At 34.3% G+C, this 25928-nt stretch overlaps 1 protein-coding gene and 2 non-coding genes across 4 annotated transcripts in view; 2 read left to right on the forward strand and 1 right to left on the reverse strand.

Annotated features, from left to right (window-relative positions):
* The window catches only part of Orp8 (Oxysterol-binding protein-related protein 8), a 33722-nt gene that overhangs the window by 821 nt on the left and 6973 nt on the right, over nt 1-25928 (forward strand). Inside the window, exons 1-18 of one of the 2 annotated variants that reach the window (XM_085187380.1) lie at nt 6504-6764; nt 8167-8230; nt 9132-9235; nt 9655-9828; nt 10737-10823; nt 11163-11307; nt 11549-11669; nt 12161-12258; nt 12535-13033; nt 13411-13556; nt 20816-20970; nt 21476-21654; nt 21805-21985; nt 22706-22802; nt 23007-23146; nt 24381-24437; nt 24603-24728; nt 25255-25395. In XM_085187380.1, coding sequence (XP_085043506.1) covers nt 6654-6764; nt 8167-8230; nt 9132-9235; nt 9655-9828; nt 10737-10823; nt 11163-11307; nt 11549-11669; nt 12161-12258; nt 12535-13033; nt 13411-13556; nt 20816-20970; nt 21476-21654; nt 21805-21985; nt 22706-22802; nt 23007-23146; nt 24381-24437; nt 24603-24728; nt 25255-25395 — 2625 coding nt within the window. In that variant the 5' untranslated portion in view covers nt 6504-6653. Of the gene's footprint in view, nt 1-6304; nt 6765-8166; nt 8231-9131; nt 9236-9654; nt 9829-10736; nt 10824-11162; nt 11308-11548; nt 11670-12160; nt 12259-12534; nt 13034-13410; nt 13557-20815; nt 20971-21475; nt 21655-21804; nt 21986-22705; nt 22803-23006; nt 23147-24380; nt 24438-24602; nt 24729-25254; nt 25396-25928 lie in introns of those variants that run through there. The other variant, XM_085187381.1, reaches the window with a different exon arrangement.
* On the reverse strand, nt 8727-8800 carry TRNAN-GUU (transfer RNA asparagine (anticodon GUU)). The gene has a single exon. It is a non-coding gene; the product is annotated as a tRNA-Asn (tRNA).
* Nucleotides 23649-23722, forward strand: TRNAN-GUU (transfer RNA asparagine (anticodon GUU)). Its single transcript has one exon. It is a non-coding gene; the product is annotated as a tRNA-Asn (tRNA).

Consider the following 25928-nt stretch of genomic DNA (forward strand, 5'->3'; position numbering starts at 1 on the left):
TTTGCTATGTTATCCTACATATATATTTATAAAATTTTATATTACAGACTTTTCTCGTAATAATATTTGATAGTCAGTACATTAAATAAAAAGAAGAATTTATATTAAAATTGGACATACTAATTTTAAATTTGTGGTTAATAGTTAGCTTGAGTAGATTTTAATTAATTCAGAGTTACAATTTATCCTTATAATTAACCCATTACTCATTTTGATATATATATAAAGGTTTGAAACACCACAAATGAAGAACTGAACTGAGCTATGGAAAAAGATAAATATTAGCTTTTGCTATATATTTATAATATCTGTTTATTGTCAATTTATTAACTTTGTGTGTAAATCTATATTAATATTATAAAGCTGAATAGGTCATTTGAAATTATCTTGATGTAGCTCACTGGAGCAGATGAATATGTTAAATGTTGTATATACAATTCTTATATAAAAAGCAATGAAGAGCTATGACATAAAGTAATTAATAGATCAATGTAGATTGTAGGTTCACTTTCACAAATAATAAATGTAATATCTGCCCTTTGTTTCGATAGTATAAAGATGACCTTCCAAACGGCTAGGATTAGGTCAGCCAGTATGATGACAATGCATGAGACTAAAAAGATGCACCAGGACTACAATAAAGTCACTACAGACATTGGATTTCCATTAGCGTCTTTGACTACCCTAATTTGGATTGTCATTTTCACTATTATTAAATGTTCTTGTTATATTTAAGTTTTGGGAATTATTAAAAGACTAGCGGACGCACGCAGCTTCGCTTGCGTAATTAGGGGTGAATTCTAATAAACCATGAAACATGTGTTCAATGAAATATTTTTAAGAGTCTAAATTTCAAATTTTATAAAAATCGGTGGCGATTTAAAGATTTTTCCATACAAACTTTCAACCCCTTATTTGCACCCTTAGGGGAAGAATTCTAGAAAACCATGAAACATGTGTTCAATTAAATACTTTTAAGAGTCTGAATTTCAAATTTTATAAAAATTGGTGCCGATTTAAAAAAAAATCTATACAAACTTTCAACCCCTTATTTGCACCCTTAGGGGGAGAATTCTAGAAAACGATGAAACACATGTTCAATTAAATACTTTAAAAAATCTAAATTTCAAATTTTATGAAAATCGGTGCCAATTTAATTTTTTTTCCATACAAACTTTGAACCCCTATTTCACCTCTTTAGAGTAAAATTTTTTTAAAATCCCTTCTTAGTGGATGTCCAGATTACAAAAGTAAACATCTGTCCAAATTTCACGTTTCTACCATGAGCGGTTAAGGCTGTGCGTGCGTCTTACCTCAGTCAGTGAGGACAAGTCCTTTTATATATATAGATATTTATTTCATTTATATAGTAGGAATAGGATGAACATTATGAAATGTAATAAAAATAATATTTGAAAATATTTTGCTAAATCTGATGTCAGTCAGTAGGTCAATTGACTATTTGCTATATTTCATTTTATAATTATAATTACTTGTATATTCTTCCTTGTTTATATCATCATAATATGTATGACTGTATGTCTTATATAGTTCCAACCGAATTAACATTTTTAGCCAGATTAAGTAAGTTGTAAGTTAGAAATAATTGCTTTTACATTTTCACACAAACACTGGGTGGTGGAAATTTTAATAATCATTGCTTGAGGTTTAATTACATTAATAAATTTTCCTAATAATGAATTTTCTCATCTTCCATGTACAGACAGCAATCAGTTACAATTTTATTATATTATATATATAGATGTATGTATGTATGTAGATTTACAAAGAACTGTTTAAATAACAAATCATTTGCATTGAATGAAGTTGTATTATGAATATTCCAACTTTGTTATGATTCGGAATTGAAATGAGTTATTGTGTTTTTGTTTTTAGTTTCATATTCCAAACTTTTGGGGAAGTAATGACACCATCATCATGTATTTTTTCCCATTAAGACATTTCCGTTCGTCACCCGAAGAAATTAATTATTTTAGCCGCCATTCATTCACCATTTTTATTATGAACTAAACTCATTCTTCTTAATCGACACATAACGTCATCTTTCACGTTTCGTCACGTTTATGAAGAAAATTTACTAACAAATGATTTTTTTATCGCGCAATAGTAAGCTTCAAAGGAAGCTCTGTTGATAAATATTATCAGTTTGTATTAAAACATGCTTCAATATCATCACAAATATATTTATAGCAGCTTCACAGTGTGTCCCGCATTCAGCAGAGTAGACACCCCGTCAACACTGGCACTCCGCCGCACGCAAAGAATTTGTCAATTCGAACTAGTACTTCCTGAGATTAGTTCGTTCAACCAAACAAAATCTTCAGCTTTATAAAATTATAGTATAGATAATGCGATATTGATTCATATTTTGCAGCATGTCTATCTCGACGTGACTCAAAATATATTGATAAGATAGTAAAGGAGCGTTCAAAGATGTTTGTTATAATATGATGACCATCGCCATCATCATGTTTCTCATCTTCACGTATCTCAAGAATATTTGTTCTTGTAACCCGCATATAGCAGGATATGTAGAGGAACCTGGAGTAGAGATATTCCGTTCCGTTTAGCGGTGGAACTTAACGCTGTGACCTGCGCTTTGTGTTACCGGAGCGATATAACGGAAGTATGCATTCTTGCGAGGGCGGATCCAACTCACAACCGTCGTGCGTACATTCAGATCCTGTTCCATTGCGAAGCGATGGCATCATGAACGTATTTAATACTAGTGGCCCAAAGACGTCTTCACCCGCTTAAACTTCTTGGCAAATCTTTCTTCTTATAGGCAAATGATACAATATATTTATAGAAATTGTAGCCTATGCTTTAATCTGACGTATAAACTATATTACTGTAAAGTTCTATCTAAATTCGTTCAGTAGTTTTTGCGTGAATGTGGAATAGACATCCTTCCTCGCGAACTTTCACATTTATAATATTCGTAGGATTTCTACATATGCGTCAACTTACTACTGTTTTAATATCTTATTAATTTCATTTTCCTACCCCTGAAGACACAGTTCTATTAGTTTAATATCTTCAAAGATTTTTGTATCTCAATAAATTAGTTTTTTGTGAGATTTCGTTTTCGAGATTGAATGTTTAATTCAGTAGAGTAGGTACATACATTCCTATGTTTGTACATATCGCTAATGCGGCCTTCACATCATAATATGTAGCACAATGATCTTATACAGAGACAAATGTTATCTTTCTTGTATACAATAAAAAAATATTACATGGAGATATATAAGTATATTTTATATTTAGATTAGGCGATCTCCCGCTTATAGCAGGGTAGGCAGATCGAAATTTAGTGTCAAGATATTCTGTATCCCGCACAATTAAGACACCCTGTTCCCATTAACACACCTTTGTTCCCATTAAGACACTTTGGTTCTCATTAAGACACTTTCGTTCCCCACTTTCTGTTGAATTCTGGTTGTAAAGCGTGAAAAGTGGTGCAACTCGACGTCGCGCTGACTCTCGTTACCCCGTTCCCCCGAGTGGGAGGGAAACAAACCCACGACCAGTCGCGTTTACAGACACACGCTAGTGTCCATGTGCTACATGTACGACGGCCTCAAGTACATTCAGAGTACGAAAATAGAAAAGGAGTTAAATGCTTAAAAGTAGTCTTTATAATGCGTGTGTAGTAAGTTTTAAATGGCACCATTTCTTTTATATGTATAGTAAGCGTAAAGAAAGATTTTTATATGAATATCTATACTAATATTAAAAAGCTAATGCGTTTGTTTGATTGAATGCGTTGATCTCAGGAATTACTTGTTCCAATTAAAAAATTTTTTTTGTATTAGATAGGATAATGATTTTGAAAGCTCATAGCTTGTATCTACTATATATTATAGAAAGGTTTGACGGGAGTTTATAGTTTCGGCGTAACTTAACCCATTGTACATGTGGTCAGAGTTACACCGGGCACTTAGTGTCATGTTTCATACACTACTCTTATTTGTTTCGTCGTTACTAAAATCTAGGGACTTTCGGAAAAAACGACCAGATCTTGGGGATGTTGGGGTATATCGGACCATACACCTTTTGTGACTTTGTTTTTTATTCGTAATGAATTTAGACGGAAAAAACGCAGTGTTCAGCTTCGCCGCCTATCATGGATGGAATATGAATAATAAAGAGATGAAATTATAAAAAAAATCTTTATTTTTCATGCTGTATTTGAAATTTATATTTTTTGAGTGGTTGTCCCAAAAATAATCGTGAAAAGGAAGTCCCTTTCTTTATTTTGATCAATTTCGTACTAAAGCTGTCAAGAGTGATAAAAGCGTTAGCAGCTATAGCAGATAAGATGATAAAACTATCTCGTATCCAATAAACATATAAGTTCATTGTGATCGATCACTTGAAATGAATTACTTATGGGAGTTATTTTAATAATAATTTTTGATGCCATCTGAATGATAACTCGTCCCCGACTTGAGGTATGAATTACTTTCATTACCTCGCTCTGGTATAAACAAGACAAACAGCGTTTCGTTGAGTGTCTTCGACACAGTGTTGATACTATTGGGTATTGGGAGGTGCATGGGGAACGGAGTGCCTTTATACTAGATTCCCTCTGCCTATATCTTGCTTTATGCAGGATACGTAAAAAAAAAGTTATTTAAAGATAAAAAAAAACTTAAATAAGTTTCTTTTTATCTATTCATAAACATTAGTCACACACTGAGGTGTGATTTTGATTACGTCCATCGACGGGCAATTGATATAGATACATACAGATTGAACATTCATTTATTTGTTATCATTTTACAAAATGATCAACGTTTAGAAAGCTAAGCTTTGTAAAAATCTTCATACACAAATACTAAGAATAAAACTTTGAACGTATCAAATATCGTCGTGTCATAGAGACTGTCTTGAAATGAGTTACTACTTGCGGCGCACAATGTGACTTAGTTGCACATTTTGCTTCTCAACGTGCTGTACAAAAAGGTATACAATAAGGTAAGGTATCAGCATGGATCATTTGAAATTTTAGATTTTTTTTAGCTTTACTCTTTATCCTTAGTGGAGTAACCAGAGAGAACTAAATAAATAAAAAAATATATTTATTTTGAGACATGTGAAATCCGAACTTAGTGGGACTCGAACCTATATTTTAAGGAGAAAGTCCGACCGCCACTTCGTGTTCCACTACTATAATTTTTTTCTACCTTTCTTCTATTTTAATTTTCAGTGTGTGAATTTGAAGGATGTTACACAATTGAATATTTTCTACTAATACTTCAAGACCATCGTGGCGCAATGTCACAAGCTTGGAACTGTAAGCGTAACGCTTGTGGGGGCAATTTCCACTAGGGGGGGATAAAATATTTGATATTTTCATTTCCTCGCTCTGGTAAGCAGACAAAGCGTGACGTTGAGTTCCGTCATTCAATACAAGAATACGGCGGAAAGTGGGGAACGGTGTGTTGATGGAAAAGGAGTGTCTTAACACTAGGTTCCCCGGTTCTCTCTGCCACCTGCAGGTTACAGCGTGACGCTAAAAAAAAATTGCGGTTGGGATACTTGCCTAATTGGTAATATAATTTCCAGAAACCTTTAATAGTAAATCTATACTATATCTATATATTTATAATATTTTTTAACTTTCGTTTTCTGTTAAAACAAAATTAAATTTTTAATGAAATGATTAAAATAAATTTAATTTTTATCATTTTGTCTGAGCGATGTATTAAGGTGAATTGCCACTTTTCTATTCATATCTTACCGTTTTGTTATTATTACGATGAAATTAAATAATGTTGTAATTTGTGAATAACTTTCAACAAATCTAAACTGATGGCCCGAGCGAGGAGTGATCGGATATACTATACTAAATATAATGCTGAAATCGGATTGTTATCGAACCTGCTACTTATCAATAGAACTAAGTAAGTTAATTAACAGACCAGTCAGACATGTTGTAAACATTTAATTTTTATTATCTACATTTCAAAATTCACCTGTAGATAAGATGAGCTACTGCGATAACTGATAATAAATATAAGAAAGAAAGTATATTTATTATATACAGAAAAGAATAGAATATTATTGAAAATAGTTATAATTGTATGTTGTACTATGTTGAATATTAATCAAAAATCTACGTTTCATATATTACTAGGGAGAGTGGTGATCTTTATGCATTTATTGTAAATTATATTTTAAAATAGCAGCCGTTGAATTTTTGTCGGCTCATTTCAAAAGTGCTGGCAAATTTATTCAAAATATTGTTATGTTAATTTATCTTTTTATGTTTCAGGTGTCACCAATAAACTTTCCTCCAATTCCTATCCTCACATTCCGCATTTGTCGTTAACACTGCCATTTGTATATAAAATTACCTATTATAAATTAAGCCCCATATTCCTCTAGCATTCCATTATTCAACCAGTGTCTTAACAGTGATAAATAAAAAAACTTATTTACCAAAAAAAACAACAATTGTATATATTGTCGCTTTAATATAAGTAAATTTTATATTTATACAGCACGCGTAATTATTAAATAATCACAAAGCAATAATTTTTAAGAGTTTTCCCGTATGTCGTTCTCGTCAATCTGCCCCTGTATGTATGTCCGTCTGTAAAATGACGTAAACACAATACAATATGAGTTCATCTCCCGCTATAGAGGCGTCTACTCCCACCGCTACCCCATCCTCCCCCGCGCTGAGAGCACCGGACTACCACTTTCATACGTCCACGCCTAATTATTTAAAGGTAATCGATTTTTAATATATACTTTTTTTATATAAAATTAATATAATACGTATAGTATGGTTACGGTACTGTAATAAACTAAGTAATATGCTATTAACGACAGGCTGTAAACGTTGATAAGAGATAAGCTACGCGTAATAAATAATTAAATTTTTCTTTTTATGCCGCCACATTATATTAACTATAGTTGACTTTTCTTCTTCTTTTTTACTTTGACTATTATATTTTTATAGCTTTGTGAACCCACAACCCCCTCGTTTACATCCGCACACTTGTGTCACTGCACTACGATAGCCTCAACCAATTTCTCTATCTATTTTATAAGTATTGCCTATTTCTTAGAAAGTTTACTTTGTGTATAAATAAAGTTTCTTAGTTCTTCACCAAAGAGTTTCAGAAGTTTTAATGACGCCATTCTGTTGAATAGAACTATACTAACTAAACTCTATGAACTTTTTTCAATTGAAAAGGCAACAAAGTAACAATACTGTATAAAAGTAGATGTAGTTAAAGTGTCAGTCAAATTAAGTCTTTATTGTACTTCTGATCTATTCTTCTAAGGGAGTTCTCAAAAGGTGGCAGTCCCAGTCACGTGCCAGTAGTAGAGGAATAAAATTAAAAAATATTTTTTGTTTTCGCAGTCTATTTAAAAGCAGGACTAGATTTTGTGCTGTCGTTCATTGTATTCACAATAACGTGGAAATCGAATCTACAACTATTAGTAAGAGTGCTACATATACGAAAATCGTTAAATATAATATTAATCGGATATTAACGTTGAAAATATATTATAATGCGATATTTGACCTTTTGATGTAATTTTTGTGACTATTCGTTAAAGGTCAGATTTATAACCAAAATTACCTGAACGACCTAAATAACGTTGTTTGAAAGAAATAAGTAAGCTGGCTTCGCTTAGTTTTGAAACCGCCGTGGCGCGGTGTGCGGGAATCGAAGTATACTTAATACTGGGTTCCCTCTGCCTACCCTGTTATGCGTGTACTTTTTTTCGTTTTATATGAAGAAAACGGAGAGAAAATAGTGATTCATTTTATATTGTTTTTATTTTATTTACATGATATTTAAGCACTTTAGATGATTATTTTCTACATAGTGGGTTTTATGTTTTGTTAAGGTTGTCGTGGCACAGAGGCACAAGCGTGAAACTGTTAACGCGACGGTAGTGGGTTCGATTCCCGTTCGGAGAAATTAAATAATTTATATTTCATTTCTTAGCTCTGGTAACAAGGCAAAACGCGGCGCTGAGTTCTCCCACTCAACGTAATTCCTCGACATTTCGACAGAAAGTGGAGAACGGAGTGTTCTAACACTAGGTTCCCTCTGCTTCCCCTGATATATGTGGGATACAACGTAAAACTGAAAAAAAAAAACTAATTTACAGAAGCAACATCAACCGCTGAGTGTTGTCCTCTCAGGCACTGCACCATCCACACCGCCTACATACGGTATGTAATTATGTAATTTAAATTAATTTAATTTAATTATAAAAAAATTAAAGATATTTTTTTATTTATACATTTTTTATATTTAAAAATGTATAAATAGAAACGTGTGATAAATTACCCCATTTCCTCTTTTTATCATATAAGTTATAACTTGTTGGTAACAAGGCAAAGAGCGGCGTTGATTTCCGCCGCTTAACACGCAATGCCCTAAGAATTCGGCGGAAAGTGGAGACTTTAACCAAGAGAGAATATAGAATGATATAGATACACATGTTTATAGATATTTTGTTACAGAAAAAACGTTTATAAAATACGTAAACGTTTATCTTGTATTTTCTTAAAATACGTCAAACGTATAAAAAATATACATGTTAATACACTTGCATACATTTATCGTAAAATAAAAAAAACCTCAAAAAGAAAAAAAATGTAGTTATTATTTAGAAAGAAAATAAAAATATATTTATATTGTAAAATTAAGCAAAAAAATTGTTTTCGCCCCCGGGTGGGCTCGAACCACCAACCTTTCGGTTAACAGCCGAACGCGCTAGCCAATTGCGCCACGGAGGCGATGTGTTCGTCTGTCGAATATCGAACTTGCTTCTGACGTCGACGATTATACTACTACATACTACTATACAGTAGTGTCGATCAACATAGAATCCGGCGGTCGTCAGGGTTTAAATAAGTTTTTCAAATTTCTAATATCCGGAATTTCATTTGCGTGATCTGAACGACCCCATGACCCAAAATCTCGTATTTGCTCATTTCTAAGGGATTTTGTGAAATACTTTTTTTGTTCTCTCTACTTTCGTAAAATTTCGGACCATTTTGAATAGGATAAAAATAGTTGGAAATAAACTCCTATATAATATCCTGTGAATATTGATGTTCTTTGCAGGAGAGCCCACGCTAACTCCACCCCCGAGGTCACCAGGTGCTCCTCTCTCCACACCAGCATCGGGGGATCGGGTGCACCCCCCTGACGGGACTTCCTCCGATAAGGTGAGGACTTGAGGTTTTTTTAGGAAAGGTTTTTTTTAATACTTTAATTTGTCTTAATTATTATAATTTTTATTACTTTTTAAATTTCCTTTTAATCGAAGTTAACGTTGCTATTATTTTAATTTAATATTTGTTAATTAATATTTTAATTTTAAATATTTTCATTTTATGTTTTATAATTAAAAGCATATTTTTATGTAAGATTAGCGGAAAGTTGATAACTGATAACTTTTATGAAATTGTTAGATAAAATTTTCCTGTATTTGTATACAGGAAAATTATGCTATACAGGTAGACAGAGATAACTTAGTGCTGAAATTCTTCGGCCTCCGATTTCCACCAAAATTTTGATATTGACCATTAAGTACCGGAGCTAAACGTCGCGTCTTGTATTACAATTATGTTTTTTATCTCCATAGTCATCAGAAACAGCGGTGGGGGGTGTATCGAGGACAGCTAGCACGGCTCTATCCCGCAAAGAGAGTTACAAAGCACAGAGACAGAATTATAGAAAGGAAAAGAAGAGGGCGGCATCAGCTCTATTGCATTCGATAGAGGATCCTTCTGTTGTTGTATTGGCTGATTGGCTTAAAGTGAGTCTTTTGTTCTTTTTTTTTCCGTTTTTTTGGAATAAAATTTGCAAGGAGAGTCATTCGGAATAAAATTATATTACTATAAATTTATGACAGTAAAGCAAAGTATGGTGTAAATTGACATTGTAATTCAGTAACATCCAGCCAGTAGTTTCACCATTTAACTTTTGCAAGAATATCCAATTATGTTATTTTTTATTTATGATATTTGTTTTAAATTATATTTATACTCTGTAGAAGTAATATTTATTTATAACTTTATAAAAATATTAGCTGCCATGCTGCCATATTTCTACTTGATCGCTAAAGAAAATAATTACTTGTATGACACATGACAGATTCAGTAAGTGCGGTGGACCACTACACAACACAATTAATACCATGCAATATAGTCTAGAGTAGACCTTCCTTTATAGTCATATCATGGTGTTCTGAAGAACTGTTTGACCTGTTACCTGCCGCCGAATTCTCTAACCGCACAGCACGTCACAAACTTAAATATCATCCACACCATCTGGATGCGTGGCACTCCACTACTGTGCAGTTTCGTAGGAATTTCCTTCCACGCGCCACCGAACTGTGGAATAGCCTACCCGCGGCAGTGTTTTCAGGTCGGTACGGTACGGTCATGTCGTCGGTTTTCAGGTCTTCAAAAAGCGCGTTTATCTCCATCTCAAAGGCCGGCAACGCACCTGTAGCTCCTCTGGTGCTGTACGGGGTCGTGGGCGGCGGTGATCATCATCAGATGACCCGAACGCTCGTTTGCCTTGTCCGTTTTCCATTAAAAAAAAATATAGATGAACTATCCAAACAATATAAGATTATTTTAATTGTGGCCAATATTTCCTGAGATTAGCAACCATACAAACTCCTCAGCCTTATAATATAATTTTTATATATTGTAACAGGTTCGAGGCTCATTGAAATCATGGACTAAATTATGGTGTGTTTTGAAGCCAGGCTTGTTGCTGCTTTATAAGAGTCCTAAAGCTAAAGTGAGTATGTTTTTATGAAATCTGAAAATTTTTATTGTTATTTAAATATATTAAAATGTCACTTATTAAGTGCGTCACCACTCGATTCGCAATGCCTCACAAATTCGGCGGAAGGTGAGGAACAGAAGTGTCTACGTAGGAACGAAGTGTCTTAATATTAGTTTCCCAGGTTTCTTCTGCCTATTCTGCTATGTGTGAGATACAGCGTAAAGCTTAAATATAAAAATACCTTACACGTAATGCCTCCAAAATTATTTAATGCATGCAGAATGGAGTGTCTTGACACCAGATTCCTTCGCCTCCTTGAAGTATTTTTTTATATTTGTATTTATTTCACAGCGATCCCACTGGGTGGGCACAGTTTTACTAACATCCTGTCAAGTTATAGAGAGACCGAGCAAAAAGGACGGATTTTGCTTCAAATTATATCATCCGCTGGAACAAAGTATTTGGGCACCACGAGGACCCCATAATGAAACTATAGGTTTGAATCCATTTATTTTATACTAGCGACCTGCTCGCGGCTTCTCCTGCTTAAAGTTATTGTTATATTATAACCAAATTATACAGTGTTTTTTTTTTTTTCAAAATAAAAATTAAAATTTATGTAATATTGTAGCCTATGTGATATTCTGATGTGTAAGCTGTACGCTGTGCCTATCCTGCAACATGCGGGATACACCGTGAAGCTGAAAAAATGTTTAATTAATTAATTGTACCCTCAGGTGCAGTAGTCCAGCCACTCCCCACGGCCCACCTCATATTCCGCGCACCGTCCCAAGCGGCGGGACACTGCTGGCTCGACGGATTGGAACTGGCACTTAGATGTAGCAATGCTATGCTCAGGTTGGTTAACTATTGAGTTAGTGCTGACTATGTAGGAAGGCATAGAAAGTATATAGTGTTAGGAAACTTCGTTCTTATGACACAATGATATTTACAATGCGACACTATGACGATGTAGCATAATGGCCTCCTCATAATGTAATAAGTAAAAAATCTGCTTAAAAATAAGTTTTCTCTTTAGGAGGTTTACTTGCCGAGAACAAGATCATCAAACTTATTTCTTTTATACTTTCTATTTGGCTTCACATTGTATTTCACACACAACAAGGTAGTCAGAGGGAACCTGGACACCGAGAACACTTCGTTCTCATTAAGAGAATTCCGTTTCCCACTTATATTTCCATACATATACGGTTTCCATAACAATACAACAATATTCTATAAACATGGTAAATGTATTGATGGATACATCTGAAATCCTAGTGACGTCACTTGGTTCGTATAAAAAAAAAAGGTAACGATCGTAACAAAATTATTTCGTTTATTTCCAGATGTTCCCGTACAAGACCAGAGCAAGCCGTAGAAGATGCCCCCGCCTCACAAACTAATATTTCCCACGAAGAATTAGAGAAACACTTCAATGAGCATGGTGAGTTGAACCCGCTACCCTCGCTTTTGATGTTAAAACATAATGCTTATCCATTAAAATATAAATTCCCTTTCTTATTTTACAAGAGTGAAAGAGATAGAAATAGCATTATATACAATATACATATTTACTTTACAGGAATTTCAAATATTGATGAATTAATTGATCCATAGATCTGTTGTATATTTATTTTTGTATAAATCAGGTATTGATTTGCTTTTTTTTCGCATTTTCCACCAAATGCACGTAAATGTCCTTTCAAATTTCACACATTAGTGCTAAGAATAGCAGAATCCCCCTGTAGCTCACCATCTCCTTTACTCTCAATTTACGATTATTCACCAAAAAGCCTCCGCTTGACCAAGACATTGAAAAATAACGAGAAAATCTCTAAAAGTCTAACCTCAAGTCCATTCAAAACAGATACGAAACTTCCAATCTTACGATGTTTCGAATTACCCAAATTGTCACTAATAGGCAAAGATAAATGTGTCACTGAGAAGGAGTCACTACCGAAAAGACGCAGTTCTACACCTTCCGTCTCTAAATCTAGTGTTTTACGCAAAAACGGTAAATTGAGAGAGTCCGGTGTAAAAACTGATTCCGATAATGAAAATGTTAAAACGGATTTTGCTAAAGAAAGGAAAGAATTAAAATCAGAAGTCATATTTAGTTCGCCTGAGAATTTTATTATAACTAAAACAGCGCCATCTATTGAAAGATTTGGCCAATCTCTTGATATTTCGTCTTCTAGTGATGATATTGTCAGTTGTAGGTGTGTAGGATTCTTATTTTTTAGTTTTTTTTTCTCTTTGGTCTTAGATAGGCAGAGAGAATTTGGTATTGATACTCAAGTTTCTTTACGTTTTTGAATGTTTTGGACATGCTTATTAGGTTTGTAATAAAGTGTGTTTTTCCTACTGCCTGGAGAATGATTTATTTTATAAAACATTCTCTTAAATGAAATGGATTTGAATTTATAACCATCATGTATTGGCCTAAAAGTTAGAATAAGTGGAAGTAATTTATGTTTAGTTTTTCTCTCGGAATTGACCCCGTACTACACTCGACGCGCAATTCGTCTAAATACTATATTCTTTCTGTCTACCCTCCTGTTTACGGGAGTAAATAAAAAAACATTTTAAATTCTAGAAGTTCACCACCGTACGGTAAAAAATATTCGCTAATCAATTACAAAAACTTGCCGTCCGCTAACCTCGAAGCACTAAAAACGGAGAAACGGGACGAAAGGTACACGACACAGAATGTATACATAGCCGGGAAGATAGTGAGAGGCGGTGAGTTTGGACATTAACAGTGATATAGGGCGGTAGTGTAAAAGTCGGTTTGTTTTGTTTATTGGGTGATGTATGGCAAGTTGGTGTGAAAACCATTTTATATTGTATTTATGTTGGGACTTTGGGTTTTATGTCATACATTGTAATATAAAATTCAGAATCTTTTAAACAAAATACACAACACAGAGTGTGTACATAGACTAAAAGATAGTGGGAGGCAATGAGTATTGACACTAACAGTGATATAGAGAGTGCTAGTGAGAAAGGCGTTTTTTAATAATTGTTATTTTTGTATTATGTGCTTTAAAAAAAGAATATGACAAAGTCATAGATAACAAAATGCATCGTTAGGTTTCACCCAAATCAAGTCATTTATCAGGTGGCGGAACTTAACGCTGCATTTATTTGTTTAAATATGTACATGTTTTATGTGTTATTCAATTTTTGGAGACATTTTGGGCGAAATGTTTTATTAATTGCTAGATCTGTGTTGTGTGGATTTTGCTTGAGTTAGCTCAGTATTACTTATTTAGTATTATAATTATACATTTCATGTTTTATGTGTCTTAAAAAATAGAAAAACTTATAGGCTTATGAAAATCAAATCTATACTAATATTATAAAGCTGAGGTGTTTGCTTAGTTTTCCGCCCTAATTTCGGCAACCGACTACTGGTTCAAATTGAAAAATAAAATCTTACTGTGTTAAAAGGGACTACCTATTTATTTAGGAAGGTTATATTATGTATATATATAAAATCGAAAGGTCACTCACTCATCACGAAATCTCAGAAATTACATGTGCTAGGAATCTCAAATTTTGCATAGGAGTTACTTATAGGATGTAGGTGCTCGCTAAGACGGGAATTGGCAATATTCGACTTCTAAGGAGTTGTTTTCGGGGTTGAAAGTTTGTATGAAACTTCGTTATAATAAATGCTAGGAGTCTCAAATTTGACATGGACGTCACTTGTAGGACGTAGGTACTCATGGAGACAGAAATTAATAATAACGTAGTTCACGCAGGCGAAGCCGCGGGCGGGCCGCTAGTATTTCATATAATTCTTTTCGATGTAACCCACCACAGTACATGAACAGTTATCTTCCGCACTATATAGTATGTGTTACGTATTGTTCAAAACTTTTAGTTCTACTTATTAAGTAGTGTCCTAAGTGTGGAATAACACTTTAATAATGTTAAAAAAAAACTTTTATTTCTATTGGACCATAACCGTGCATTGGACCATAACCCAAAACCCAGTGTCTGTTCCCCACATTCCGCCGAATTCTTGAGGCTGTTGAGTGACTAACTAAATGTGAGTGGATTCAAACTCAATTGAATTCAATGTAATTTTTTTTTATTCCCTTGAGTGATAATAGAACCTTCCCGGTTAACATAACTGGTCGCGTTTGAAGTCGCACGCTTGTGTCCCTCCGTCACGAGGACGTCAAACTAGTATTACCTACTACATTTATAGACTAAAAATATCGTTGCAAAGATATCACAGTTATAAGTGCTGTTGTCTCAATGCCCTCTTATCAGATAATACTATCAGAATATCAACAAATGAATAAGTGCTATATAATTAATAATAAATTATAAAATAGTTTTTTATCATTACGCATCTTTTACATTTAGCGGAATATGTAGAGAAAAATGTACCGGACCCCAATAAAATATTAAGCATAAAATATGAAAAAAAAAAAACCTTTACACACAGAGATTTCTTCCAGGTTAAAGTTCAGGCCTGGCCTGGAAAATATTTCTAGATACTCCCATGCCCACTGTCTCGAATTCAGACGTAAAAAGGAGAACCACGTGTCTCATGGGTGACTAAATTCTCTTTCCCTACTCTGCTACATGCTGGATGGAAAAAAAACACTACCTCGAGTAGAATATCGTTACGTCGGTGAAACTCAGTCAGGATGCCCTAGTATAATGTTTTTATAATATGGTATAAGTATTATACATAATACATAAAGGGACAATGAAGGAAGGAAAATCTTTTATCAACACGCTATTAATAAATTATATGAATATTATTAAAGTTATTTGTTTTCATATAATAAATAAACACTACTTTCTTTTTTTAACGTATTTTGCGTTGTTTTAGTAAAATGCATTCCTTTCGCCCATTTCAGTTAGACATTGTTAAAAAATCTTCAGTAAATGAGTTGCGGAACTCAACGTCGCGCCTTGTCTCGTTAACACGCCGAGGAAATCAAATTAATTCATTGCATATGAAGTGGCGGGACTATGACTTTGTAGAGCGAGAAAATTAATATATTAAATATTTAATTTTCTAGAGTAGGAATTGAACTCACAACCTGTCGAAACAGTCGCACGCTTGTGACACTGCGTCACAACGTCCCTTAAAGAAATTACATAAACAGCAAACATTTGTACGCTTTATCAGTATAAATAAAACATAATAATATAATAGTTTAGTATATTATTTTATTGTTCGTACTAAAACGCGATAAGCATGTTTGTTTAGTTGTGAAAGTCATTGAGTAATTTCAGTTTTTTAAATTTCATGCTTTATCCTTCGTAAGCAGAGAGAACTTAGTGTTAAGATTCTCCGTTAACCTACATACCGACTAATGTATTGTAGTCGAGTGGTGGAACTCGCTGCGTTTACTTAACGGGTCATGGAAACGAAAAAACATATTACCTCTAAATTTATATTGCCTTACTTTATAATTTAATTTCTGAGGATTACCTAATAATACTAATGCCTGTTGTTTGTTTTTCTGTTTTTGCATATATAAATTAATATTCACTCAAGTGGAATCGAACCGATAACCCATCTGCTGTTCTCTGATCTGTTGTCCAACGACACGGTGGCTTCTGTCATTTCGTTTCTATTATCTATGTTATCGACAAGCCTTAGGCAAACTATAAAATAAGTAATATTTCGTACATTACCTACACATTTTAGGTATTGTATAGAATACCGAATTATACAGATTGACCGTAACATCTATTCTAACATTATAAAGCTGAAGAGTTTGTTTGATTGCACGCGCTAATCTAAGGAACTACTGGTTCAACTTGAAAAAAACATGTTGGATAGTCGAGGAAGGCTTAGGCTATATAACTCCAATATAAACTACTGTAATTACGGTCATAGTTAAGTTCCGCAGGTTAAGCCGCAGGTATAAAAAAAGTTTTCCAATACGACACAAATCCTAATTTTAACGGGACCGGAATCGAACCTGGGACTTCTGCATTATAGGTAGGTACTGTACATCTAACTACATTTCCACCTGTAATATATCATCTATCGATAAACAGACGTCTTTATATAAATAGATTAATTTCAAGTGCATTGAACTTATTAGCTTTAGTTGATTATTCTCTGTGGATGGTCTTAATATCGATGGTTTTGATACCGATAGTCGCAGGTTCAAAAAATACAGTAAATTATAGTAACCCCACATTCAAAATAGGGGGAGACCTCGGTTGACCGATACTGAAGGTCACGTAAAAAGCATGAGGCCCCCCGAAGGGCATGTGTGAAGAGGTTGATGACAGTAGAAAGAGGTATGTTAAGACCGTAGCGTTTGGCGCTCCGTTCTCTCTGACTTCTCCGCTAGGGATGAAGTGGAATACAAAAAGAAAAAAATATATATGTTAACAAATATCAAACATTTAAATATAATGTGTTCAAGTATTTCCACTCGGGGGAATAAATTATCTTGAAGCTAAAAAAATAATTCCTCCGATTCGAAATTGAACCCGCAACCATCGCGTTTGTTGTCCTGCTGCGCCGCTACGTCGTTATGTCAATTATGTTACGTTATTAATATATTAGTCACTGTTTATCCTTATCTAATACAAGCTTTGCCAGTTTCGGTATCGCGTGTACACAATGCAGTCGTTTGAACAAAATATATGTAGAAATAAATATATATCGTAAATAAAGTGTTTTTTATATGAAGATGATAGTGGTTCATCAATTATCATAGTGGTGTTAGTGACAACGGGTAGTGAGACAGTGATAATGATAGTGGTTCACGTTTGAGTCCGCTCAAATGGTCGTAATTAACCTTGGATTGTATGTTTTCTGTTAATTTTTATCTTCTAATGGTTTCGTAAAGCTATTGTTTAGTTTTTTTGTTTTCTCAAATCATATGTACATAAATAATTTTTACGTAAATGTACGTCTAAAATACTGTTAAAATTGCGCTTTAAAATCTCCTGTTTCGACTTTTTTTTGCTTCTGTATTTTACTTTCTTTACATTATACCCTGCATTTAGCTGGGTAGGCAGAGGGAACCTAGTTGTAAGACACTCCGTTCTTCGTTTTCGCTCTCAAATTCAAGTCGTTGTATGTTTGCGTCTTAATGGAGTGGAAATCGAACCCGCAACGATCGCGTTATTCCCATTGAGGCACGATATAGATAGAAAGCCTAGGAATAAGTTATTCCGTTTTCTATTCTCAGTAGCTAACCTACAGTGTGTAAACCCGTAAAGACCCACCGTAAAGAGAAATTATAAAAATCAATAGAATATAATCTATAAATAACATTGCAACTACTTACTACCTTTTTATGTAAGTTGGATAATTGTTAATTATTATAAATGAAAAACTGTTCAAGTCACGTATGAGTTTCAAGTAATTACGTTTTAGAAGTCCACTTCATACATAATGTAGAGGTAATCGTTTTTTTTGTTTTCATTGTAATCCGCATATAGCGGGGTGGGCAGAGAGAATCTAGTATTCGGACACTCCGTACTCCCCACGCACCGCCCAATTTGTTATCTAGTTACCAGAGAGAGAAAATGCAAATAAATCATTCCTCCAGTGGGAATCGAACCCACAACCGTCACGCTTACAGTCAGACGGCGAGCTTCTGCGCCACTATGGCGACACAATAATAACTTAATAGTCCTTGTTGATAACAATCTTTGAGTAGCTTTAGCGAAGTATTAAAGGGATTTTCTTATCGAGAATTTTTAAAATGTATACAATAGATATAAGTGAGGAACAATGATCAATATAATTATAATTGAAAGTAAGTAAAGAGGACATTGCCTGTTTGAATATTAAAGCACGGCGTTAAGGTACGCAACTCGACGTAATGTCTCAAATTCGGGAGACATTACGTCGAGGTTTCGGAGAGCGGATAACGCAATATTTTAAACTCTTAAGTGAGTAGAGGAGTCTATCCTAGTAAGGAAAGCGTAAAATTGTTTGTGTAGGATGGATTTGTTTATGAAATTCGTATTTGTATGACCATGTGGAACAACATGCGGTGTTAGGTTGCAATATCTACATGAGTGAAAATGGAAAGCAAAATTATTTATGTATCTGTGGTAATAGAAAATATTATCCTGAGAATTCGCCGGAAAGTAGGGAAGCGGTAACGGAAGTGTCTTAATGAGATGAAAGTGTCTTAACACTAGGTTCCCTCTGCTTAGTCTACAATGTGCGGGATACAGAGCTAAACTAAAAATATAAATATTTGAAACAGTAAAAAAATTCCAACCTCATGTTATAATATAATCTCTTTAATCTGTTTCCTGTAAAAAAACTAATTACAAGATTAGTGCACACTGACAGTTAATCATTTAGATTAATATAGTAATTAGATTATATATTTAAAGAATGATAAAAATTAGCACTTGTATTTATGTTAGAAGTTTTCAAGAGGTAAAATGGAAAAACCGGTTTTTTTCCTTAGTCGCTAACCTAACCTACTCGTATATACATACATGCGAAATATCAACTTTGTAAGTTCAGTAGTTCCGTCTGTGCGTTGTCTGTCACTCACTTAGTGATAGAGTTATATTCGCTCCCTATTTCAGCCAATTTAATAATTTTTTATAGCATTTTTGTTTATAGTTTATTGAAATAAAATAAACACTAAATGTTAAGAGAAGTTTACCTAAATACAATAGTGAAAACTGCATTTAAATCGGTTAAGCCGTTTCTAAAATTAGCGTGCACAAATGTTCATCAGTTCATGTACAGACAGCGATCAGTTACAATTTTATTATATGTTATACGTCGATTATACTAATGAAGCTACATAAAAATATCCCCAAATTGTGTCGAAGATTTTCCAATTTTGTGTTCAAAGTGAGTGTGAGTGAAAGTGTTGTGTAAAGTTCCATGTTTTTCTAAAAACAATGGAAAAACTAGAACAAGAGACGGACGTCATGGTCTCTGCCAAGTACAAGGAGAAGAGTCGAAGGAGGTCCAGTATTTTTTCTCTTCTAAAAAGACAGAAGAAACTGACTAGACAGTATTCTGAGCCTTCCCAAATGATCAGCCGAAAGTTTTCAGTGGACTCGGCCATATTGAACCATTTCAATAATCATTCTGATAAAGTCAACGGTGATGATGCTTTGGATCTGTCGCCGTTTGGAGGTTAGTTTATTTTTGTGGTGCACCACTATCGCTGCGTTAAGTCAGACGCTGTGCATCTTGAAGTCACTTTATAATAACGATCTGTCTCGCCGAGGGTCATAGAAAGTGTTGAAGCCTTGTTATCTCTATCACCAAGACACAAGGTTTAACTAATTATTTCTTCAAAACTAATATTTGTATGCGGTTATTTACTCGGAGTTGACCTTATCGCATTTAGCGTATCTACCTTCATTATCATGCGTCATCTTTGGTTTGAGAGTATATATTGTGTGGCCAATTGTTGTTCACTTTAATTATTTGAACGGGAATCAAAGCAGCTACCTTCATCTTGTATTGTAGCTTCACGCTGTATCCCGCATATATCCCGCCCGGTATGCAGATAGAACCTAATGTTAATATCCTCTAAGTTATCAAATAAATGAAAATGATTTATTCTCCCTTGTCCCAACTGTTATGTTTACAGCCTGACTCTGTGCCACTGCGCTATATCAAGTTGTTTCAGATCTTCCATGTGAATCAATTTAAGCCAAAATTAAAAACATAAAAAGCTATAAAAAGCTCATATGAGTGGTTATCAAAATACAACTAAAATACTTTCTTCTTGAAGATGAATATTAATATTCTTACAAAAGTCACAGTACAGTACGGTCGACGAACTTTTGGGCATTGTTCATGCGGATAGAAAATAAGTAAAATAGAAAAATCTAAAAAAAAAATGCGCAAGCCTGTACTGCAAGGCGGCCGTAATGTAAAGTCATATAGCTAAAACAAATAGTCTGCTAAATCTCATTCTATCTCATTAATCATTACACAAAATAACGCTATAACCACATATTCCTGCTAAAATCTAGCCACTGCTAACAAAAAGCACGTCCTATAGAACTAGCAGGTGCTGCGTCGGACACGGACAGCGAAGGGTCCAGGCCTGGGATGACGGAGCCCCAGGCCGCCGACGACCCGACCATCAGGAAACAGGACATCCTCGCCAGGATAGAGAGCTCGTATGTGGAGGATCCTGATAGAGAGATTGGAGTGGTAAGTCTAAGTTCATCGTTCAAAATTTGAAAATTTAGCAGAGTGGCAGAAGACATATAGAAGACATATAGAACTTTATTAAATTAAATTGTGGAAAAACATTATAAATATGAATATTTAACAAAGTCACAGCGTGACTTGATAAATAACTTTTATTTCAAATAATTACATTTTGCACGGTAACCTAATCTAAGTGTAAATGCGGCAGATGGACAGACCTTTACTAGGTGCCTGACCTTCCAACCGGTCGTTCTTTAAAATCCGTATTAATTGTATAGCATTTTTGCAAGAACTAATGGTACAAAAATGTGGAAAAAAAATGTTTTATTTTGACATTGTGAATGATGGCCAAATGTCCAATGTAGGATTCTTGTTGTTAAGAAATATCTCAATTTTTTTTTAAATTTTGAAGTGTTCACAAAACAAGAAAAGGAATCCAAGAGTCGCGGGTTCGAGTCCAATGAAAAATTTCTTTTATAATTCATATATATCTTTTTTCTTCAAGGCAGGAGAGTTAGTAGAAGAAGTAGCAGAGGAGAACAAATCGTTACTATGGTTCCTTCTGAAGCAAGTGAGACCCGGCATGGACCTGTCCAAAGTCGTGTTACCAACCTTCATATTGGAGCCTCGATCCTTTCTGGATAAGTTGTCGGATAATTATTACCATGCTGATTTGCTGGCGCAGTAAGTATTTTTAGTGCATATGCCCGCAAACTTAGGCTTGGCATCTTATTTTTAAGTTGTACGGAACGTACCCTCGGTGGACGAGTCCAACTCCTACTTAATCGGTTTTTTCCGTACATAATATGTTACACTTATTTTTTTCTATTCCAGGGCGCAAACAATGGAGGACCCCTATCAAAGGTTCAAAGGGGTTCTAAAGTGGTACCTATCAGGGTTGTATCGTAAACCCAAAGGTTTGAAGAAACCTTACAATCCTGTCCTAGGAGAAACGTTCAGGTGTTGCTGGCGACACAAGAACAATGAAACGTATACGTATTATATTGCTGAACAAGTAAGTTCTTTTCTTCTGTTTTACCCTTTATCGAGCATATAAAGTACTGGTCATGAGTCGTGGATGCCCTGAAGTTAGGCTTTATAAACTTTTGCGCATTATTTTCTCGCGCACGGGAAGTAAATATAAGAAAAATTGTAGCATCAACTCTGTTCAGACATCTACAGCTAACTTCAAGGCGTTTTGCCAGTCATGATTTAAGGTGCCGAAACGTGGGCACTAACAGTCGGTCTAGTCCACAAGTTCCAAGTCGCCCAACGTGCTATGGAGCGAGCGATGCTCAGAGTTTCTTTGAAAGATAAAATCAGAAATTAGGTTATCCCGAAAAGAACCGGAGTTACCGACATCGCTCGCAGAATTAGTACGTTGAAATGGCAATGGGCTGGACACATCTGTCGAAGGACCGATGGCCGTTGGAGCAGACGAGTCCTTGAGTGGAGACCGCGGATCGGCAAGCGTAGCTTAGGGCGCCCTCCAGCTTGATGGACCGAGGACCTGAAGAAGGTTGCTGGCTTCGACTGGATGCGGAAGGCGGAGGATCGGGAGCTTTGGCGCACCCTGGGAGAGGCCTATGTCCAGCAGTGGACCCGAAAAGGCTGATTTGATTGTTTGATTGATCACCCAATAACAATACTACCACTGCTTTTATAGTCTTTTTCACCTAAATCTTCCCTCTTTTACACGAGTACACTATATAGTTTTTTTTTTTTCAATTTGCAGGTATCCCATCACCCTCCAGTCTCTGCTTTCTATATATCTAATAGGCAAGAGGGATTCGTTATAGAAGGCAGCTTACTAGCCCGGTCTAAGTTTTATGGTAATTACGTTAAAAACAATTCATTATTATTATTATATATATAAAAAACAAAATAAGTTTATAAGTTAAGAAAACAAACATTTGTAATTCACATTTCACATTTGACTATGACATTGGTAGTTCACATTTGACGTAACCATATGTGGTTATATACAATTGTAATATATTTGTCTTTTTCATTCTATGTTCTTTTTTCTTTCAAAGGTAATTCCACTTCGGCCATTCTAGAAGGATGTGCTCGGATTCACCTACTTAATTGGGGAGAGACCTATTTAACCACTGCGCCATATGCGCATTGCAAGGGCATTGTTATAGGGACACTCAGTATGGAACTAGGTGGAAAGGTAAGCGAGTTTTATTTTAGTTTTACGCCTTAGTTACCCCCTTTGTTAGGAGTTGGAACTTGTTGGAACATATTTTACAACATTTGTGGTTTTTTTTATTTATATTTTTAATAATTTAATGATAGTATTGTGGTAGAAGTAGTATTTCTTTGGTTTATGCTGTTTATATATTTTTCAGTTCTCTGTCAGCGTGTCTGAAATTATATATTAATTATTATAGTAGTATCTAGTAGAAGTAGCTCCATAATCGACGTCAGAAGTAGGTTCAGAGGTTAGGTTAGTTGTGCACTGAGCACATATTGTCTCCGTGGCGATATAGAAGATGCAAATGCATAGAAGATGACTATAAATTCCCATATTCTTTTCTACAGTCTAGTAGTATCCAGTAATATTGTCTCAAGTGGTCGTGGGTATATTCTTTTCTATAGTATTGTATAGTAGTATGTAGTAGTATAATCGTCGACGTCAGAAGTAAGTTCGATATTCGACAGATGAACACATCGCCTCCGTGGCGCAATTGGCTAGCGCGTTCGGCTGTTAACCGAAAGGTTGGTGGTTCGAGCCCACCCGGGGGCGAATTTTTTAATTTTTTTTTTATGCTTAAAGATATATATAGAATTGGGCATAATAGCTTTTTTTTGGAGAATTTGGTCATTTGTCTGTCTGTTTATGTTTTTTTTGTTAAGTATGCATGTTATCTGTAAGTTCTGTAACGTATATTCTTATCTCTTTTGCCACGCCATTATTAGACTTTACTACTACTTGCTCTTTTGTAAATTAACCTATATAAAATTAATGGGGTAGACAGAATTTAAATATTTTAATTATTTACAAATTTTAGTTATTTTATGGTGGAATTTAAAAAAATCAGTTTTCTTCTAAAATTATAAAAGAATTTGTCTGAAACTGATTCTAATTCTGGTCAGTAATTATTTTTATCAAACAGTTTGTCAATGGGGAAAAATTTTCGGAAATTTAACCTGTAAAGGGAGAAATAAAATAGAGTTTGAAAATTTGTACGGAAATTCATCATCTTTAAAGTTAGAAATGTGAAACTTTTTTTGGCCTAACGATTAAAAATTTGAAAATACGATCGTAGAATTTCATTGCAATTTTAGAATCCCGTAAGAGGGAGAAATATGGATTGGAAGTTTGTAAAAATGTCCGTACATATGCGAGATCATCAATTGACAATCCTTTTGCTTTACAATTTAGTATATTTTTTTTATTTCAGGTACATGTGATTTGTCAAGAGACTGGTTATCAAGCTGACGTAGAGTTTAAATTGAGAGTAAGTTATTTTTTAAAAATTATGTCTTATTCATTTTAATAATTCAATATTTTTTTATTTGTGATTTTTATTTTTGTAGCAGTTAATGACATTCAATAGTCACAAGTTCAATTCCAATTACTATTATTATTTATGTATTTATATAAAAATAGTTATTTTTTTCAGTCATTCTTAGGTGGTGCTGATCAAACGAATGCGATCTCCGGTAGGATAAAGCGTGGCAAGGACACCATCGCCTCGATTGAAGGTTATTGGGACGGCAAGATAGATATTAAGGATAAGAAAAATGGGGTATGTGTCATACTTTTAAAATATTTTATTGTTAACATTTATATAAATGTGACTTTGTTTTATCGTTGATGTTTGAATAAAAAAGCAATGCTTCAGAAAATAATATAATATTTAATTTGCGTTGAGCTCCTAATGTCTAATGTCTCGGATTTTGGCTGAATGTGAGAACCAAAAGTGTCTTAAAAATAATTACAAAATAATTTTGTAATACAATACAATATAAACACAAAAAAAATAAAAAAAATATTTTGGTGCAATGATAAATAGTATATAAACTTTCAGTTACGCTGAAAAACAAGTGGCTTATTAAAATAAAATAAAAGAGCCATAACTGTCACATACAATCATCTAACACATATTTCTATAATACAATTTTACTCCAGCAAAAGTCAAAATTTAGAGAATCTTTTATTTTTAGCTTCGCACTGTGTCCCGAATATACCAGATGAAGAAGAGGGAACCTAGGAACCATAACAATATTCCATCATAAAATTTAATTGACATGCCTATTTTAACCCTTTTTCAGGACGAAACGAACCTTCTAGACGTTTCCATATTAAAGGACCAACGTTTACCCAGATATCTGATGAAGCTGGACAAACAGCAGGAGTGGGAGTCCCAACGGCTTTGGATTAAAGTGTCTGAGGCGATCTATAATGAGGATCAGGTTTGTATAGTACTATCGACAAGTCGTGGCCTCCTGAAGTTAGGCTTTCTGAACTTTTGGGTATTGTTTATCTGCGCTCGGGAAGAAAGTAATTAAAACTAAAAAGATATCCTATAATTACATTTGCGCAGCCATCTACAGCTAACTTCATGGCGGACACCGAGACCGAACTTTATGAGATTTATAGAGCTTAGTGTGGAATAAGTAGAAATTATATTTTTGAAATAGTTTCGAAGTAAAGTGCGGCGTTAAGTTTCGTTCTATACACTTCGTTTGTTCTTCGTTCCTAGTTCGTTCCTTCTGCCTAACAAATTACAAAATTACATGTCTAGCAAAAACTATACAATGCTTTTAGTATATAATAAATGGATATTATTGTTTTTGATTAGTTTTAAAGTTTATCTATGGTTATAGTACGGCGTTCAGTTCGCCACTCTATTCGTAATATCACAAATTCGGGCGAACAGTGATATGGTTTCTATATGTATCTTTATAGCAGAGTATTAAATTATTTTTGGTATTTTTTATTAATG

The sequence above is a fragment of the Heliconius melpomene genome, chromosome 6, assembly GCF_056956725.1.
Source record: "Heliconius melpomene rosina isolate 202511_hmr_F chromosome 6, ASM5695672v1, whole genome shotgun sequence".
NCBI lineage: Eukaryota > Metazoa > Arthropoda > Insecta > Lepidoptera > Nymphalidae > Heliconius > Heliconius melpomene.